The sequence below is a fragment of the Patiria miniata genome, unplaced genomic scaffold, assembly GCF_015706575.1.
Source record: "Patiria miniata isolate m_02_andy unplaced genomic scaffold, ASM1570657v1 HiC_scaffold_6, whole genome shotgun sequence".
NCBI classification, from domain to species: Eukaryota; Metazoa; Echinodermata; class Asteroidea; order Valvatida; family Asterinidae; genus Patiria; species Patiria miniata.
Window position 1 is genome coordinate 25,167,040 of NW_024037073.1, and position 17,977 is coordinate 25,185,016.

Below are 17,977 nucleotides of genomic sequence, written 5' to 3' on the forward strand. Positions count from 1 at the left end.
AGTTAATTTCGTAACCACTAAAAAGTGTGAAATTATGCGTAGTCCAATGGTATGGACTGCCAACTCTAAATCTGAAGGTTGCGGGTTCAAATCCAGGTTGGAAATTTTAGATTTTAGATTTTATATATTTTTGGGTAAATTGAAACTTCATAGTTAATTTCGTAACATTTAAAAATTGTGAAATTACACTTAGTCCAATGGGATGGACTTCTGACTCAAAATCTGAAGGTTGTGGGTTCAATTCCAGGGTGGGAATTTTAGATTTTAAAATTTTGTTACTTTTTGGGTAAATTAAAACATTATAGTTAATTTCGTAACCCTTTACAAGTGTGAAATTAGGCTTAGTCCAATGGTATGGACTATCGACTCGAAATCTGAAGGTTGCGGGTTCAATTCCAGGGGGGGGATTTTAAAATTTATTTCTTTTTGGGTAAATTTAAACATTATAGTTAATTTCGTAACCACTAAAAAGTGTGAAATTATGCTAAGTCCAATTGTATGGACTACTGACTCTAAATCTGAAGGTTGTGGGTTCAAATCCAGGGTGGGAATTTTAGATTTTAAAATTTTATTACTTTTTGGGTAAATTAAAACATTATAGTTAATTTCGTTACCTTTAAAAATTGTGAAATTACACTTAGTCCAATGGTATGGATTACTGACTCGAAATCTGAAGGTTGTGGGTTCAATTCCAGGCTGGGAATTTTAGATTTTAAAATTTTATTACTTTTTGGGGTAAATTAAAACATTATAGTTAATTTCGTAACCTTTAAAAAGTGTGAAATTAGGCTTAGTCCAATGGTATGGACTACTGACTCGAAATCTGAAGGTTGCGGGTTCAATTCCAGGGGGGGGGGAATTTTAGATTTTAAAATTTAGTTCTTTTTGGGTAAATTTAAACTTGATAGTTAATTTTGTAACCACTAAAAAGTGTGAAATTATGCTTAGTCCAATGGTACGGACGGCTGACTTGAAATCTGAAGGTTGTGGGTTCAAATCCAGGGGTGGAGTTTTGGTTTTTGAAATTTTATGTCTTTTGGGGTAAATTTAACTTCATAGTTAATTTCGTAACCACTAAAAAGAGTGAAATTATGCTTAGTCCAATGGTATGGACTGCTGACTTGAAATCTGAAGGTTGTGGGTTCAATTCCAGGGTGGGAATTTTAGATTTTAAAATTTTATTATTTTTTGGGTAAATTGAAACAATATAGTTTATTTCGTAACCGCTAAAAAGTGTGAAATTATGCTTAGTCCAATGGTATGGACTACTGACTCTAAATCTGAAGGTTGTGGGTTCAAATCCAGGGTGGAAATTTTTAGATTTTAAAATTGTATGTCTTTTTGGGTAAATTTAAACTTCATAGTTAATTTCGTAACCACTAAAAAGTGTGAAATTATGCGTAGTCCAATGGTATGGACTGCCAACTCTAAATCTGAAGGTTGCGGGTTCAAATCCAGGTTGGAAATTTTAGATTTTAGATTTTATATATTTTTGGGTAAATTGAAACTTCATAGTTAATTTCGTAACATTTAAAAATTGTGAAATTACACTTAGTCCAATGGGATGGACTTCTGACTCAAAATCTGAAGGTTGTGGGTTCAATTCCAGGGTGGGAATTTTAGATTTTAAAATTTTGTTACTTTTTGGGTAAATTAAAACATTATAGTTAATTTCGTAACCCTTTACAAGTGTGAAATTAGGCTTAGTCCAATGGTATGGACTATCGACTCGAAATCTGAAGGTTGCGGGTTCAATTCCAGGGGGGAATTTTAAAATTTATTTCTTTTTGGGTAAATTTAAACATTATAGTTAATTTCGTAACCACTAAAAAGTGTGAAATTATGCTAAGTCCAATTGTATGGACTACTGACTCTAAATCTGAAGGTTGTGGGTTCAAATCCAGGGTGGGAATTTTAGATTTTAAAATTTTATTACTTTTTGGGTAAATTAAAACATTATAGTTAATTTCGTAACATTTAAAAATTGTGAAATTATGCTTAGTCCAATGGTATGGACTACCGACTCGAAATCTGAAGGTTGCGGGTTCAATTCCAGGGGGGGAATTTTAGATTTTAAAATTTTATTTCTTTTGGGGTAAATTTAAACTTGATAGTTAATTTCGTAACCACTACAAAGTGTGAAATTATGCTAAGTCCAATGGTATGGATTGCTGACTCGAAATCTGAAGGTTGTGGGTTCAAATCCAGGGTGGGAATTTTAGATTTTAAAATTTTATTACTTTTTGGGTAAATTGAAACATTATAGTTAATTTCGTAACCTTTAAAAAGTGTAAAATTATGCTTAGTCCAATGGTACGGACTGCTGACTCAAAATCTGAAGGTTGTGGGTTGAAATCCAGGGTGGAAATTTTAGATTTTCAAATTTTATTACTTTTTGGGTAAATTAAAACTTCATAGTTAATTTCGTAACCTGTAAAAAGTGTGAAATTATGCTAAGTCCAATGGTATGGACTGCTGACTCGAAATCTGAAGGTTGTGGGTTCAAATCTAGGAAGGGAATTAAAGATTGTAAAATTTTATTTCTTTTTGGGTAAATTGAAACTTTATAGTTAATTTTTTATCCAATAAAAACAGTGGAATTATGCTAAGTACAATGGTACGGACGTTGACTTTAAATTTTAAGGTTGTGGGTTCAAATCCAGGGTGGAAATTTTAGATTTTAAAATTTTATTTCTTTTGGGTAAATTGAAACTTGATAGTTAATTCCGTAACCACTAAAAAGCATGAAATTATGCTTAGTTTTTTTTTTTTTTTTTTTTCTCTGTAGAGTTTAAGAAAACTCATTTATTCAAACACAAATGTCAAATTCAAACAATTCGAAAAGGAAACAAATTCAGTAAACAGAGTAACTGATGAGCCGGGAAATTAAACAAAATAAATCATTTGAAAGCAATAAAATATAGAAATGCATTTTACGTTTACGTATCCTAAACGTTTCTAAATGATATTCTGATCGTAGCTCAAACTGAAAAAAATTATGAATAAAAATATAAACCTGTAACTGTACAAATATCTACAACGTATGTACAAAAATGACTGAGATTCATATGGATCTCAAAAAAGGAAAAAAAGAAAAATATTATCAATCAGCCGGGAAAATACAAACAATACAGGTCAATATGCAAAGCGGATTTTGTTGTCAACAATTTCACAAATGGCACTATTTCTAAGATACAATTTCTGGAAATCTTTGTCATCTAATCTGCTTTTTTCAAAGTAAACAAAACGCTTCAGGTTAGTTTTGAATCTTTGCAGCATATCAACATCGGAGTCAATATAGTTTAACGAAATGGCACATCGCGAATTCCAAATAACTTTCAAAAGTTTTGCTATGAGAATCAAACTAGTGATGTTGCTTACGTTCCCCCCTGAACCCAGAATTCTATTTTCATCGTTGAGAAAGAAGTACTTGTTCCCTGTGAATTTTTTCAAAATATGTTCTACAAAAAGCCAAGAAGGAAGAGTCTTAATACAGTACAAAAACAAGTGTTCAATAGTTTCAGGTTGCGAGTTACATAAAACACAGTGGTCGTCTTCGGTGATACCTATTGTGTTTAGCCATGTTTTTGTTGGGATAATGCGATGTTTAATCTTATACCAGATGTCTATTTCGTCGTGGTCAAGGTGCTTATTATTTCCCCGTTTCCAAATAGTAGTCCAGTCTAAATCGGTACTAATGTTAAGAATTTCCTGCCATTTCTGCTGTGCCCATGGCTCAATAAAATCTTTCATTCGAAAATTGTTATAACAAATTTTGACAGTTAGGTCACGGACAGACATATTTTCCGACTGATCGGAAAAATCTCTTATTTCAAGCCAGTTAGAAACGTGATTTTGAGGTCCAATACGATTCTCATTAAACAAATTGGGGCAAATAAATTTGCGCAACCTATTGAGAACTTGACTGGCACCTCTAGGGTGAACATTGTACCGATCAGTAATTTGCCGTGGAGTGAGGAACCGACCATTGGAACAAACATGGTGCAACAAAGTGATTCCATGAGTTCTAAAACAAATGCTGTCTATTTCTTTATCCTGATTATCAGTAATGATGTCATTTTTGAACAAGGGTACTTGTTGAGCTTCGCGAACACAAGAAATATTACATTTAATTATCCCACCGGACTTATCGAACGCCTTCATGACTTCCTGATAAAAAGGAGGAATTCTTTTAAATCTTTTACAATTGTTGAACACATACCAGCCTAATCGATTGGGCCCACTGGCTTCACAAACCCAAAAGTTAAACCAAGAACGCCACGTGCCAGACGCTTTAGAGAAGTTAGCTAACCATTTAAGCTTGCAGCTGTGGATTTTTGCTTGAACGTTCAAAAGACCCGTTCCTCCGAGGTTTCTAGGAGCCCTAATGTTGTTTCTTTTTATTTTCTCTGGCTTAGAATGCCAATAGAATTTGAAGATAATGGCGTCCATTTCTTTAACCCATTGATCCGGACATGGGAGGATGCTGCCAAAGTACGACAACCCCGAACCAAAAAGACTATTGACTATAACAGCTTTACCTTTCAAAGTGAGATTTCGAGTGCGCCAAAGATTAAGAGTATTTTTCAATTTTTTCACCCTGGGTCCCCAATTATCTTCTGCAGGAACGTCATTTCCGAAATAAATGCCCAAAATTTTTAATTTATCGTTGTTCCAATCAAAGCCAAGGGGCTTGTCATTACGATTTTTCCAACTTCCTAGCCAAAGTCCTTTGGTCTTCTGAACGTTAACTTTCGATCCACTGCCGCTACAAAAGGTCTGCAAAGTGGAGCTAAGACAATCAAATTCAAGATTAGAACAAATAAAAACAGAAGTATCATCCGCATGTTGAATAAGCTTAATACAGTCATAGCTGTTGGGAATGCTAACCCCACCAAAAGAATCGTTCTTTCTGATAAGATTAGCCAGCCCTTCAGCACAAATAGCATACAATGAGGGCGACAAGGGGCAGCCTTGCCTAATACAGGAGACGTATGCGTCTCGTTAAAAAAAGAAGGATGCCGGTTCAATATATGAACCTGAAGCAGTTGGGAACTGCGATGGAGGCCGATGTTTCGAAAGAGCTTGCATGCCCGTCGAACGACACATGAGGGCAGCATTCAACAACATAAACACGCGACTGTACGGCGCTGTCTTCCGAGTGGCCCAAACTGTACCTGTTGATACCTTTGCCACTTTCTTATTACTGGTACGTCAGTATTACTAATTTTATTTAACCATTTAATAAATGGTATTCATTAATTTGGTTGTTTATATTAGCTATTGGTGAAATCTGCATTATTGTATTTAGTGAAACGTACTCCAACTTGTCTAAGAAGTGGCCGTAGACGTACTGCGTTTATTGTATAGCGTGGCATCCATAGCCACGCACGGCGCGCTGAATCGCAAGGCACAAACCGCGCAGGAAAATCGTGGTTTCTATCCCAAAAATCCGTTCAAAATTGCAAAACGGGTGTCATTAGAACTGAGGAAAAACTGCTTTGATTGTAAAGGTGATTTTTGAGCAATAAAAAAAAAACTTTTGACTCCAATATGACCGAAACAAAACAGGGGCCCTACACTTCATGATCGCCGTAATTTTTCCCTAAATGACCTAGGCCTATCTGTATCAGCCATCTGAAAGTGATATTTTGTCCTAAAAAGTCTAAATTAGCAGTGACAAATTTGAATTTTTACCAAGAAAACACTTTCAAATTTTCAGAGCAGTCCCATAGGGTTTGTGCACAGTGTGACAGTGTGACAAGTGATGGCCAGGTATGGGAATCTTTCCCAGTTAACATCAAAGGAAAGATTCCCATACACTGTATATGGCCATCACTTGCCACCCTGTGCACAAACCCTATAAGACTGGTCTGAAAATTTCTTAGTGTTTTTCTCAGTTAATACTTCAATATTTTCCTAGCTCTACTGAAAGGAACGCTGGAACTTCGGTACGCATTTTTCGTAAAAATTATTCACATTGCTAGGTTCATGGGCCGGTACGAATGGTCAACCTAGCCAACTGTGCAAACTGCAAAGTGACACGGTTCCTGTGCCGTGCTGACCGGCCAATGTGGCCGTCCGTTCACGGTGACATTGTTGCAGTTTGCCATTTTTCAACGGCATTAGAGACTTACTTGCAAATATTACCGAACTGAATTTTTACACTCTAAATATATTTCCATACCAAACTGTGTATTTCTTGCTATTTTATTTTTGATTTTACGGATGATCCTGCGGTTTTCTGATGAACCATTGCGCTGCCCGTGAAACGATTGCTTGTCTGCAGTCCATCATGAATCGATGATGATGTCAATTCAAAAAGTCATAGTCAGTGATTTCTAAAGTTTACCTATGGCAAAAAGTCAGATTTAGTGATTTCAAAAGTTTACATCTGGCAAAAAAACAAAAAAAACCCTTTAGGTTTCTTTAAGATAATGTAAACTTTTCGAATTGATCAAATTAGGTTTTGCCCTTCACCGACGTATAAACACTGTATACTCAGTCTGTTACCTCCCGAGTGAAAGTTGGGAAAAATCAAGCCGGTGGGACTCGAACCCACGATGTCCAGTGCTTTCTAGTGCAGGTGTCTTACCACTCGACCACCGAGCTAACGGGATCTGTTGGCCGGTTCGATTTGAACTTTAGCAGCGGGTACCGCATAACTATTTATTGCCAAATCACCCAGTATTGCTGTTCCAATGTGCAAGGAAACAGGTCATCTGGTACCTTGGGCAACTCGTACCTTGGACAACTCATACATTTAATGTGACATCATTATGCCAACTCGTACCTTGGACAACTCGTACCTTCAATAAAGACGTCTCGTTCCATTACGTGTAAGTCAAGTCGTACTGAATCAATTAAAAGTACAGACTGCTCTTGCAATATGTGTTTTAATTTTGGTTAGGCTTAAAAAAGAAGAAGTTATGTTGGCGTAATAACGGGCTAGAAAAAATAGGGTAGGTAGGTCGGTTTTTTTTTTTATTATTTTTTTTTTTTAATCCCAGCAACGAAAATGACATTAAGCCGGTAGTAGTACACGATAACACAAGAAAACAAGGCTACACACAATATTTGTATACTTTTAAACTCATCATCAACCTTTCCAAAGGTACATATTAAAAAGCGGAATCCAAAATCAGACAAAATGTTAGCCGTTTCATCTGCGTCGACATCTTTATATGGACCCGATTCTTCCTTTGAAGTTTGTATTTTTAGCACGGTGTAACCCGCTTTTACACCATCGGCACAGCTCTGGGCGATTACCCCCAGCTCTTGACTCAAATTTATCCGCATTAAACGGTCGAAAATGACCGAAGATCCCCATTTGCCCTTGATGGAAACACTGTACGCTTCGGTACCGGGCGCCATGATGCGACGGCGTACGCGCGTAGCCACGGGCCGGGGGCTGGCCGGGTCGCGTCGGCCGCCGGGGTTACAGAATAGTTTACCATTTTTAGAATATATATCAATTGTTATCGTGTAAAATAGTGGGAAATTAATTAAAATAATTTATATTATAATGAACTATTTTTTTTAACATGGAATAAATAGCGAAGTATTTTCAATAGTGTACATGTACAATATGTAGCAGTTCGTGCCATGCAACAGTCTAGGATGAGGCTATACATGTACTGTACATGTACATGTGCATCTATCATGCATGCATCGTGCATCGATCTCCGCACGCGCGCTGTAGGCCTGCGTGATCTTCTGCATGTTCGTTGTGTCATGGAGAGGAAGGTGCAAAACATTGTGCACTCCAAAGTTCCACGCGCGCTATCGTCATACAATTGAGGAGAAACGGTCAGAAATGGTTTCAAAACGTATTTAAAATTCATTTCTATAGATTTTAATTATATTTCTTCCCTTCAAAAAAAAAAAAAAAATATCCAGGGTCGGCCGCATTTTTAGGGTCGGTCGGGTTACGCCAACATAACACTTTTTTTTTTAGGCCTTAGTAGACTTCGAAAGAAAACGAATGCAGGAAATACTTTGACAGTCACCATATGTGAAGATGAAATGGTTACTCTCTCCTATTCATCTCAACATTTATTTCCATATTTCAAAGAACATTCAGGTAACGGAAAGATTTCCATATACGAAGTTCACTAATTTTCCTCTGTATTGACTATAAACAAGCCCCCAGATAGCAATTTCATGTCATCAAAGTCAATTTGAGCAGTGAAAAAATACAAGCATTTTCTTAGAAAACACTTAGAATTTTTCAGTCCAATCTCATAGGGTTTGTACACAGGGTGTTGAGTGAACTTCGTATATGGAAATCTTTCCCAGGTAACTATACAAAAAGGTCAAGAAACGAATGTTTGTTAAAAATATGAGATTAATGATTATGTAAAGACACAACTGAAAAAAAGTAAATTTAGAGAAAGTAAATCTTTAAATTTGCTTTCTCTTATTTTGTATCTGTTAAGTGTTTAATTCTTTGCTAAAGCTCGTTCTGGATGAGAACATCATAAGCTTTGAACTTGCTACCTTGGTACTGGTGCACACAGAATGCGCATCGGGCACTGAAGCATTATAAAAAAAGTTTCCAAATATTCTTGAAGTAATAACTAACACTTCTTGGCAGCAATAATCCTTCTGTTTACAAAAAAGGACCACCCCACCCCCCAAAAAAAAATGTACTTAAAGAAAACAAAATAAAAGTTTCAAAATATTCTCTAAAGGGTACAGTCCATCATTTGTAAATTGTGTATTTTACTCGTTTGAAGCAACAAACACGCTCAAAATCTAAAGAAGGGTACTGAACAACTAATTTGGTGAAGTTTCAGCTCAGCTTCAGCTGTAGGCCTACATTTCGAGTAAAACAACATTCTAGGATTTCGATTTCAAATCAAAAGATGCTGAATCTTGTTTTGAATTTGGCCTGAATTCAGTGTTGGAGACACGTTCTCACTGAGCTAATTGCAGCTACGCAATGTCACGCACTGATCTGATGAATTAAAACAACCGCGCGAGCGTGTGCATCATGTCAACGCTTGCGCGCACTTCGCCAACTAAAAAAAGGAACTACTAACGGAAATTTCCAACCATGTGCCTTTAGATGCATCGTTGGAAAGGCCTTCTTTCATTGATTTCTTCCCAATGACCGCATGCCAGAACAAATAATTTCACAGGGAGTTTTTGTCCCCTTACTATCTTTCAACCAAGTAGTTATTCAACACTAAATATCGTTTTGGATAGCTGCAAATGATGGACTGTAGCTTTAAATGATCACTTAAACTTCTTGGCAGCAATAACAAAATATTGAGTGCATACATGTATGTACATGTACATGTATATAGCCACGTTCATGGGTCTATATCAAGCCATATCTTATTTTTCTTCTGAAAACAACATAAGAATGTATACATGTCATCAATAGCAGCCCCAATGCAGTATACAAGGTAGAAAAGCCACCAAAATCATAATTTTTTTCATATTTTAGTATAAAGCATAAATAATGAAATGTCTTTCCTGAAGAGAGTCAGAGCATACTGACCGGAACGTCGAGTTGATACCTCTGGTGCTTTTCAGAACCATTCTCTTAGTTGAGAAGCCTCAACTCTTACTTAGAAAGCATAATTCTGTTTCAAGTCGACCAAATGCTTCGTAAATGATTGCTGCATGGTTTGAAGTAAGCTTAATCTCATCTGGGTTTGGATAATAGGGGAAAAGGGAAAACTTTAGTATTTGCCAAATTTCAAGGCCTCCGCCAATTTTCAACTGCTGGACAAAAACTAGATGTGCCTCCAGCTCTACATGTCAAATTCGTGATGAGCATTGGAGCTGGAGTTTCTCATCTCCATCTTGTATTGCAAGTTTTCAATACCTTAATATTTGGGACTCTCATAGACAGTATTGAGAGTCCCAAATGTTTGGACAACTATTGGAAGAGTTCCACATCTGGACATCACTTGACACCCGGTGCACAAACCCTAGGAGACTGGTCTGAAAAATTTGAAGTGTTTTCTTCATAAACGTTTCAATATTTTCCCTGCTAAATTTGACTTTTAAACATGTCATCCGTTTCTGATGGCTGATAGGTCACTGTGGGGAAATATTAGTGATGTGCATGCAATATGTATGGAATTCTTCCCCAACTATTTTTTCCCCAGCAGTCAGAAAATGACGGAGGCCATGAAAAATTGCCTCAACTGAAATTGTCCTTTTCCCCGATTATCCAAACCTAGTTGAGATTAAAATGATTATTTTGGTGGCTTTTCAGATAGAACCGTCGCGTCGCAGCCGTGTTGTGGCGACATTTACAGCTCGCATCTCATACTGGTATGGTATCCACATATCCATCGCACTGCATAGAGACATGTACACGATATGGTTACCATACTATTTTCAGGTGCACGTTGTGATTTCAAATTTTGACCCTCCCCCTAGATATCCCACTGGTCATAAGGGCAGATCCAGAACACAATTTTGGGGGGGGGCCAAAAAAAATTTTGTTCCCCCCAAAAAGTGGGTCAAAAAATTACGGCGTGGGGTTCGGGGCCCGCTTAAGGGCCCCGAAAAATTTTGGATTCTAGATGCTCTGTGGTGCGATCTGAGGCAATTTCTGACCACTTTAACCAATTTTTTTTTAGGAAAAGATGGTGGTGTACTCATTGCCTGCCTTTATTGCAATGTCACATTAAAAAAAAAAAAAATTGGTTTCGTTTTGGGGGGGGGGGGCCATGGCCCCCTTTGGCCCCCCCCCCCCTGGATCCGCCCTTGACTGGTCATGGCTTTTAATAGTATACAACTGCTTTATGTGCAGTTTCTTTATATTTCCAGTGTGTTTTTGGTCCAACGTAATAACACCAAAATGGATGAGAAGCAGGGACCAATTTCTGATGATGTCCCAACTGGGGAGGTAACGTCAACCACAGTTACAGAGGGTGATGTTGTCAAGATGCCAACAGATGTGGCCATCACTATGGATGCTATTCCCAATGAAGATGAGGAGGACAAATCCAAAGGTGACTTGTTATTCTTTTACTTGGTGAAGACGTTTGCTCCTTTGCCAGGTCAGCTAAGTGTAATACCATTCATGTGATTTTGTCCATTCTTGCATATTGGAAACTTAACACTTTAACCCAGTGAAATTAAATAGTTTTCCATTTCCGGATAGTTCTGGGTAGGAATGACTGCATATAGATGTCTGTCCTTGCTGCAATTTCTGTGAACTGGTGGTTGTGAAGTCTACAAGCCTGTGCTGGTTTGGGGACTATGGATGATGATTTAATGTGAACTATGTTGTGTATTATTTTAGTAGGTAAGTTGGTTAACTTTCCTTCTCTCTTCCAGTGAAGACCAGCCTAGGGTTGTCAACATGTCGGTCACACTGCTCAGTCTGGAATAATCTCGCATTACGAAACGAGCAGCCCTCATCAGTTGCATTTTTTCCAGGGACGTTATGTTCTTAGCTACATGTATGTGAGGGTTCCAAGCAATGCTGCCATATTCTAGGTGTGGTCTGACTACTGCTAAGTACAGCTTTTCTTTGACTGATCTGGATGCAGAATGAAAATTTATTTTGATGAAGTTCAATATACGACTTGCTTTGGAAGTGGCATATGCTGTTTGGTGATTCCAACTTAGGTTATTCTGAATGATTATTCCCAAATATGTGATGTTGGTTTTCTCTACGAGGTTGGATCCTAACATGGTGTCGTTAGTTTTGCCGGGGGCCCGCTTCCCGGAGATTCGCATGATGTTACATTTGCTGGAGTTAAATTTCATTCCCCAGGTTTGCTCCCAGTGAGCCAAGTTGTCCAGGTCTTTTTGGAACATCAGTTCATCAGTTGATGAGCAGATCTTCCGATGTAACAGGCAGTCGTCAGCGAAAAGGCGAGTTGTGCCAGTCACCGATTTGCTTATGTTGTTGATGAAAAGTAAAAACAGGTGGGGGCCAAGCACGGTGCCTTGTGGTACGCCACTGTCGACACTTTGCCATTTCAAAGATTTTCCATGTACCACAACTCTTTGTGACCTGTTGGTTAAGAATTCCCTGATCCATCTCTGTGTTTTTCCCCTTATCCCGTAGTAGTCTAATGTTTGGACCAGTTTTTGATGAGAAACTATGTCGAATGCTTTGGAGAAGTCAAGTACTGCCATGTCTATGGTGATTTGTTACGAGTTGGGATTTGCAGGACAGGCCTTTACGAAAAGCATGTTGGTTTTCGTTCAGGATGTTGTGTTCCTGGAGATGTTTCATTTATTGGCTATCAATGATGTGCTCTAATAACTTAAAGCAAACAGAGGTCAACGACACAGGTCTGTAGTTTGCCGGGTCTGCACGAGAGCCTTTCTTAAAAATGGGTGTTACGTTGGCTTTCTTCCAGTCAGATGGTAGAGAACCCAGGTCAAGTGCTTGTTGGAATATGAATGCGAGTACTGGGGCAACTTCATTGGCAGCTAGTTTCAAGTTGAGCGACGTCAGTAACTTGAGGACTCATCTAACAGACACGGTGATGTTTGTCAAGTGTGAGTAGGGACTCGGTGGTAGAACTGGCTGCACATCGGTGTCATCCCAGCTGAAAACACTACAGAATTGGTCTTGTAGGGTTTCAGCTTTTTCTTGGTCAGATGTGATATTTTTCCCGTTGAGTTTCAGAATCTGAACCCCTGTGTTGTCTTTACGAGTGCTGTTTATGTAGCGCCAACATTTCTGGGGGTTACCTGTAGATGTAGTTTCTTGTAAATGTGTGCGTTTAGCCCTTCGGATTTCGCTGTTCACTTGCTTTTGCAAAAGTTTGAATGTAGACCGCTTGTTACTGCCTTCACATAGCTGCGCTCTTTCTTCCTGCAGAAACGGATTAGGACAGTAGTGAGCCATGAGGGTCTACAATGTCCCTGGACTGGTTTTTGTGGTACTAATTCGTTAGTTTTCAGCCTGTCCCTAAAAATACTCCAATTTGCCTCAACTGTTCTGGTTTCTGGAGATGACTGCATGAATTTGGTCTTAAGCTCGAAGGCAGATTTGTTCAGCTTGGATTCATCCACGTCATTCCACTTGAAGATGGTCCTAGGGGGCTTGACAGAGCGAGGTGCGGTGATGTTTATGTCAGCTAGCACTGTTGCGTGATCGCTAATTCCGGAGTTGCTGTAAACATTACAAACCAGAGTTGAACGTGTGGTGAAGAGCAAATCGAAGATGTTATCTGTTCCTGTAACTGGGTCTCTTTTTGTAGCAAAATTTGCCTTTTGTTCGAGATTGTAGTCATCATGTTGATAATTTTGGATTGAATACCGTTTGCCGAGAAAGTACATGTACCAGTCCTTGAGTTCCAAAGCATGCCTGGGATGTTAAAGTCTCCTCCAAGAATGATGAATGGGGAGTTTACCTGAGCCTGCAATTTACTCAGACTTCTGTCTAGGTTTTCTAGAGATTCTGGCCTGTAGGAGTCGGGGGCTCTATAATATGCAGAGATGAAGATGTGCTCTCCTTTCGGCTTGAGCGGTAGTTGGCACCCGAGTAATTCACAACCATCTTCAGAAAGTTCAATGGCTGAGAAACCATCCTTAACCAAGATAAAGACACCTCCGCCACGTCTGTCGTTTCCTCTGTCCTTGAACCTTCGTTCAACTGTCAAACTTGTGAATTTCTGATGAATGAATGCAAAGTTTACAAAGCCATTCATATCTTAAAACATTCATTCTTTTATAATAAGATGGAATTTTGCGTCGGGGTGATGTAAATCAAATTGGGTTTTGCCCTTCATCGACTATCCATCTTATGAATAGTTAATGCAGTACCCGCTGCTATGTACATCAGATTTGAACCAACCAGCTCGGTGGTCGAGTGGTAAGATGTCTGCACTAGAAAACAGGAGGTTGTGGGTTTGAGTCCCACCCGAGTGATTTTTTTCCAACTTTCACTCGGGAGGTACCACACTGAGTATACAGTGTTTATACATCGGTGAAGGGCAAAACCTAATTTGATTCATTCTTTTGTTGATTAATACAAAGCCCATTAAAAAAGGCAAATAAAAATATCAAAATATTATGAGGCATCAATAAAGTATCAAGTATCAGAAAAGCAAACTAGTTCAAATACCAGAATGGTGATAGTACATACATGTAGCATTATTTGTGCTTGGCAGTTTTGAATTACACACACAAAAACAGCAGCTTGTAGAAATTGGTCATTTTTGGGAACCGTCCAAATTAAGATATTTATATATAGGTTTATCTCTAACTTTACAAAGAGGTTCATATTTTAAAGCACTGATTTTTTTCAGTTACAGTATACATTTGTTGTACATCTATATTAAGACTGTTCGACTTTGGAATGCTTCTTATTCAAAATTTGAAATTAATTGATCTGTTTGTTATTGTGAACTGATTTTGTTGTGCAGTGTCTCACTTGAAAACTCATAATTAAACTTACAAATATCTCATGCTTAAAAAAATCAAAGTAAATTTATTTTCTCTGATTGGAGTTGGTTTTTTAATTTGTTTGTTTTTGTCTATCAGGTCTTGACCCACAAGATAACCATTGCGCCAGCACCTCTGACGTACCGATGACTGGTGCTGCCATGACGGATCCTTATCACTATCTGACACAACAGCACTTCACCTCAGAGATCTTCAAGATTGAGATCCAAAACCTCCCAAGATATTTTGGATTTGCGGTGAGTTTGCTCTCTATGCTTTCAACTCTCGATAATGATAATGCAGTTTGTGCTCTATTAAGAGTTCACTATGTTTTCCATGGTGAAGATTTCTCAGGGTCTTTTTGTAATTTTGTCTAACAGAATTTAAAGGCAATTGGATGAATTTCACTGAAACCTGGAAATATCCTAGCCTCATGTCAATATGAAAGTAATGGTAAACTGCATGTAGAAAGTTGTCATCTTTTTTCCAGTGCACTTTTTACAATGCCTGTACACTTTAGGGGCCATTCAGAATTTTCAATGTTTTAAAATTTCGACTTTTTATCCAAATTATGTTGACCCACCCACCCACCCCTAATTTCGATTAATAAAAAACTGATCATGTACATATACTTGAACATGTAGATGTACATGTATACCCATGTACATGTACATGTGTACCCATGTACATGTGTGTCTAGTTCAGTGACGGCGTGAAGTTGTCGGTCTTCCTCTTTTGCAGTGGTGGCCTTCAGTGTTCTTGTGTTTTACCAGCTGATATGCTGTTTGGAAAAGCAGGTTGCAGTCTTGGAAGCCACAAAGATGACCGTAGTTTTGTCATTTTCTGGATTAGCCACAGACTGGACTGCCTCCGTAAACAAAGGTTACACTGCCACCATGTAAAAAAACATGTCGAACTCTGTCAAATTTTGATTTTCACATTTAGGCTTAGTTCGTAGTTTATTTTTGCTTTAGAAGCATACTACCCTCTTTAAAGGCTTATCAGAAAGTGCTGCCTTTTTCAGGTGTCTGTTTTTCGTGAAATTTCCAGATTCGTTTGCACACGTTTGCTTATCAAAATTTCAACATGAAATTTTACGAAAAATAGACATCTCAAAAAGGCAGCACCTTCTAATTAGCCTATAAAGGGGGTGAGTATGCTTCTACAGCAAAAATAAACTCCAAACTAAGCCTAAATGTGAAAATCAAAATTTGACAGAGTTTGACATGTTTTTGTATATGGTGGCAGTGTGGCCTTTATTTACGGAGGCAGTCCAGTAAATTGGCCACATTTATGGGGCTATTTCTGGATGAGGTGGATGACATGTGACATATGAGGTTGTGCCTGTCACGTGAGGTAGCTGAGAAAAACATTCCCTCGAACCCCCTTCCCCTATTTGCAGGGCGGGGGTACGAGCGAAAGAAAACATCAAGTTTGGGCAGTCATCACATGACAGGCTGCGGTCCTCGTATTCTTGGAGTCCAGTGGTTGAATAGTCCAGTTTTTATAGCGATTGGTAATCGACGCCCGCGGCGTGTTATAGAGCCGATCTAGTACACCTGGTACCCTGCTGCCTCTGCACGGCCTAACCGCTACAAACGCCCGGCATCCAAGTCTACTGAAAAACTACCTCCCTCTCATGCCACAGTGGGTCTATATTCACGTACATGTACATGACGCACATGTACAGTACATACACGGGACCAAGTTGGAAAAGAAACACGCATCGCAATATCGGAACGCTTGTGCGTTGTTCAGGCAAGTCCAAAGATCTATCTTTCTTTGTTTTTTTTTATCTTTTTTCCATGGAAAGTGAATTTCGATTTTCAATTATTTAGCTTGACCCACCCACCCACAATTTGGAAAAAGATCGAAATTTTAAAACATTGAAAATTCTGAATGGCCTTTTAATAGTTGTTTCTACTGTTGCTGCGATATCGCTTTAGGTATTTTCTGTGTAAATTGTGAAACTAAAATTCATTGCATTGAAATGTACATGTACACGTAGCAGTTTGTTAAAGTATCTGACTGACTGCCTGTGCCTCGTGCACAATGAACAAACAGTCACATCAACCTCAACCAAAACACTTTGTAACTTTCCGTCCTTAAACAGCAGTGACACTGAAGTTCCAGCTCATGACATCACTGTATTGCTCATGAATATGGAACTTGGCACTTTCTTAAAAGTATTTTAAAGCCTGGAGCATTAAACCCTTCATCAACTAAAAACCTCAAAATCTGTTTCAAACACACTTTAAATATCTGCAGTGGAAAATGTAGGGTTATACTGTACAAATGTACAAATGTAGATGTTTGTGCCAATTCATGTATATTTTCACACAGACAAAGTTTAAAAACAAACTTGCTCATTTAAACGCACACAAAAACCTCATTCAAGTAACATTTAACGTGTGCATTTAAGTATGCAGTTTTGTAATCCATTGCCTAGACGATCATTTTCAAGTATTTCTGAACCAAGAATGTAAGATTTGCTGTGATCTGGCAGATGCAAGATAGGCGCAGATACAAGTGGTGCTTTCAGCGTGCTCAATGCATGTTCCTGTGCCTCTTCCCATTTCACATGATTCGGTTTTCCTTTCTTAGTCAGATCGGAAAAGTTCGGAATGAATTTGCCATAGTAATTAACAAGGCTTATAAGTGATCGAACTTCCTTTTTCATTCGTGGACGAGATGCATTCAGGATTTTTGTGATCTTTTCCGTCTGTGGCTTTACAACACCGTTTCCTACAATGTGCCCTAGAAAATCAAGGAAATCATATCCGGCCATAATTTGCCTTGCGCAAGGGGTTCAAAACATCTTGAATTGTTTCGATGTGTTGTTCCCAAGTATCCGTGTATATCAGAATATCATCAATGAAATTCACGACATGCTGTATGTTTTCCAGCAATTTTCTCATCATGCGTATGAAAGTAGCCGGTGCATTTACCGTTCTGAAAGGTAACAGAGTGAATCGAACTATGTGCTTTTTGAGGAGATTTGCGTGAAATGTGTGTGGCTTACATGTACGTTCATCTCAATACAGTAGTCGTGTTGTGCAACTTTCCGTAATACAGGAAATGGCCCTTTCCATTGCATGAGTAATTTGTTTGCGTCAGTTGGCAGGACAACTAATACTCGGTGGCCGGTATCAAACTTTCGATTTATCAAGTACGCGCGTCGTAGTATTTCTTATAGCGAGTACTGAACTTCGCGAGTTCTTCTCAAGCTAGTTCGCAAGTAGACTCTAGCCGTTCACACAAGTCTATGACATATTGGTAAGTTGTCTTTACCTCTTAATCTAATTTTTCTCCAGTCCATAACTCTCTGAGGATAGTAAGAGGACCTCGTACTGAACGACCGTACATGAGCTCAAAGGGAGAGTACCCCGTGCTCTCTTGCGGAGATTCTCGATACGCGAACAACAGCACAGGGATATACCGTTCCCAATCACGCGGTCTCTCACTGCACATGCGCCTTAACATTCGTTTCAGTGTACCATTGAATTTCTCAACGAGTTCATTACAGATTGGATGGTAGGGTGTAGTTTGCAGTTGTTTCATTGACATAAGTCTGCCTATTTCTTTCATTAGATCCGAG

At 38.5% G+C, this 17,977-nt stretch overlaps 2 protein-coding genes across 10 annotated transcripts in view; both read left to right on the plus strand.

The window, feature by feature from the left end:
* LOC119743360 overlaps window positions 1–10,238 on the plus strand; it is a 34,023-nt gene extending 23,785 nt beyond the window's left edge. Inside the window, exon 5 of the mRNA XM_038219753.1 lies at window positions 10,235–10,238. Coding sequence (XP_038075681.1) covers window positions 10,235–10,238 — 4 coding nt within the window. The remainder of the gene's footprint in view (window positions 1–10,234) is intronic.
* Window positions 5,088–17,977, plus strand: part of LOC119743046 — a 33,196-nt gene continuing 20,306 nt past the window's right edge. For 3 of the 9 annotated variants that reach the window (XR_005272950.1, XR_005272951.1, XM_038219376.1), the window contains exons 1-3: window positions 5,093–5,209; window positions 10,795–10,979; window positions 14,479–14,636. Coding sequence is in view for 3 of the 9 variants with exons in the window: in XM_038219376.1 (XP_038075304.1) it covers window positions 10,826–10,979; window positions 14,479–14,636 (312 nt within the window). In the remaining 6 variants the exon portion in view is untranslated. Of the gene's footprint in view, window positions 5,210–6,576; window positions 6,840–10,794; window positions 10,980–14,478; window positions 14,637–17,977 lie in introns of those variants that run through there. The other 6 variants (XM_038219373.1, XM_038219378.1, XM_038219380.1 and 3 more) reach the window with 5 other exon arrangements.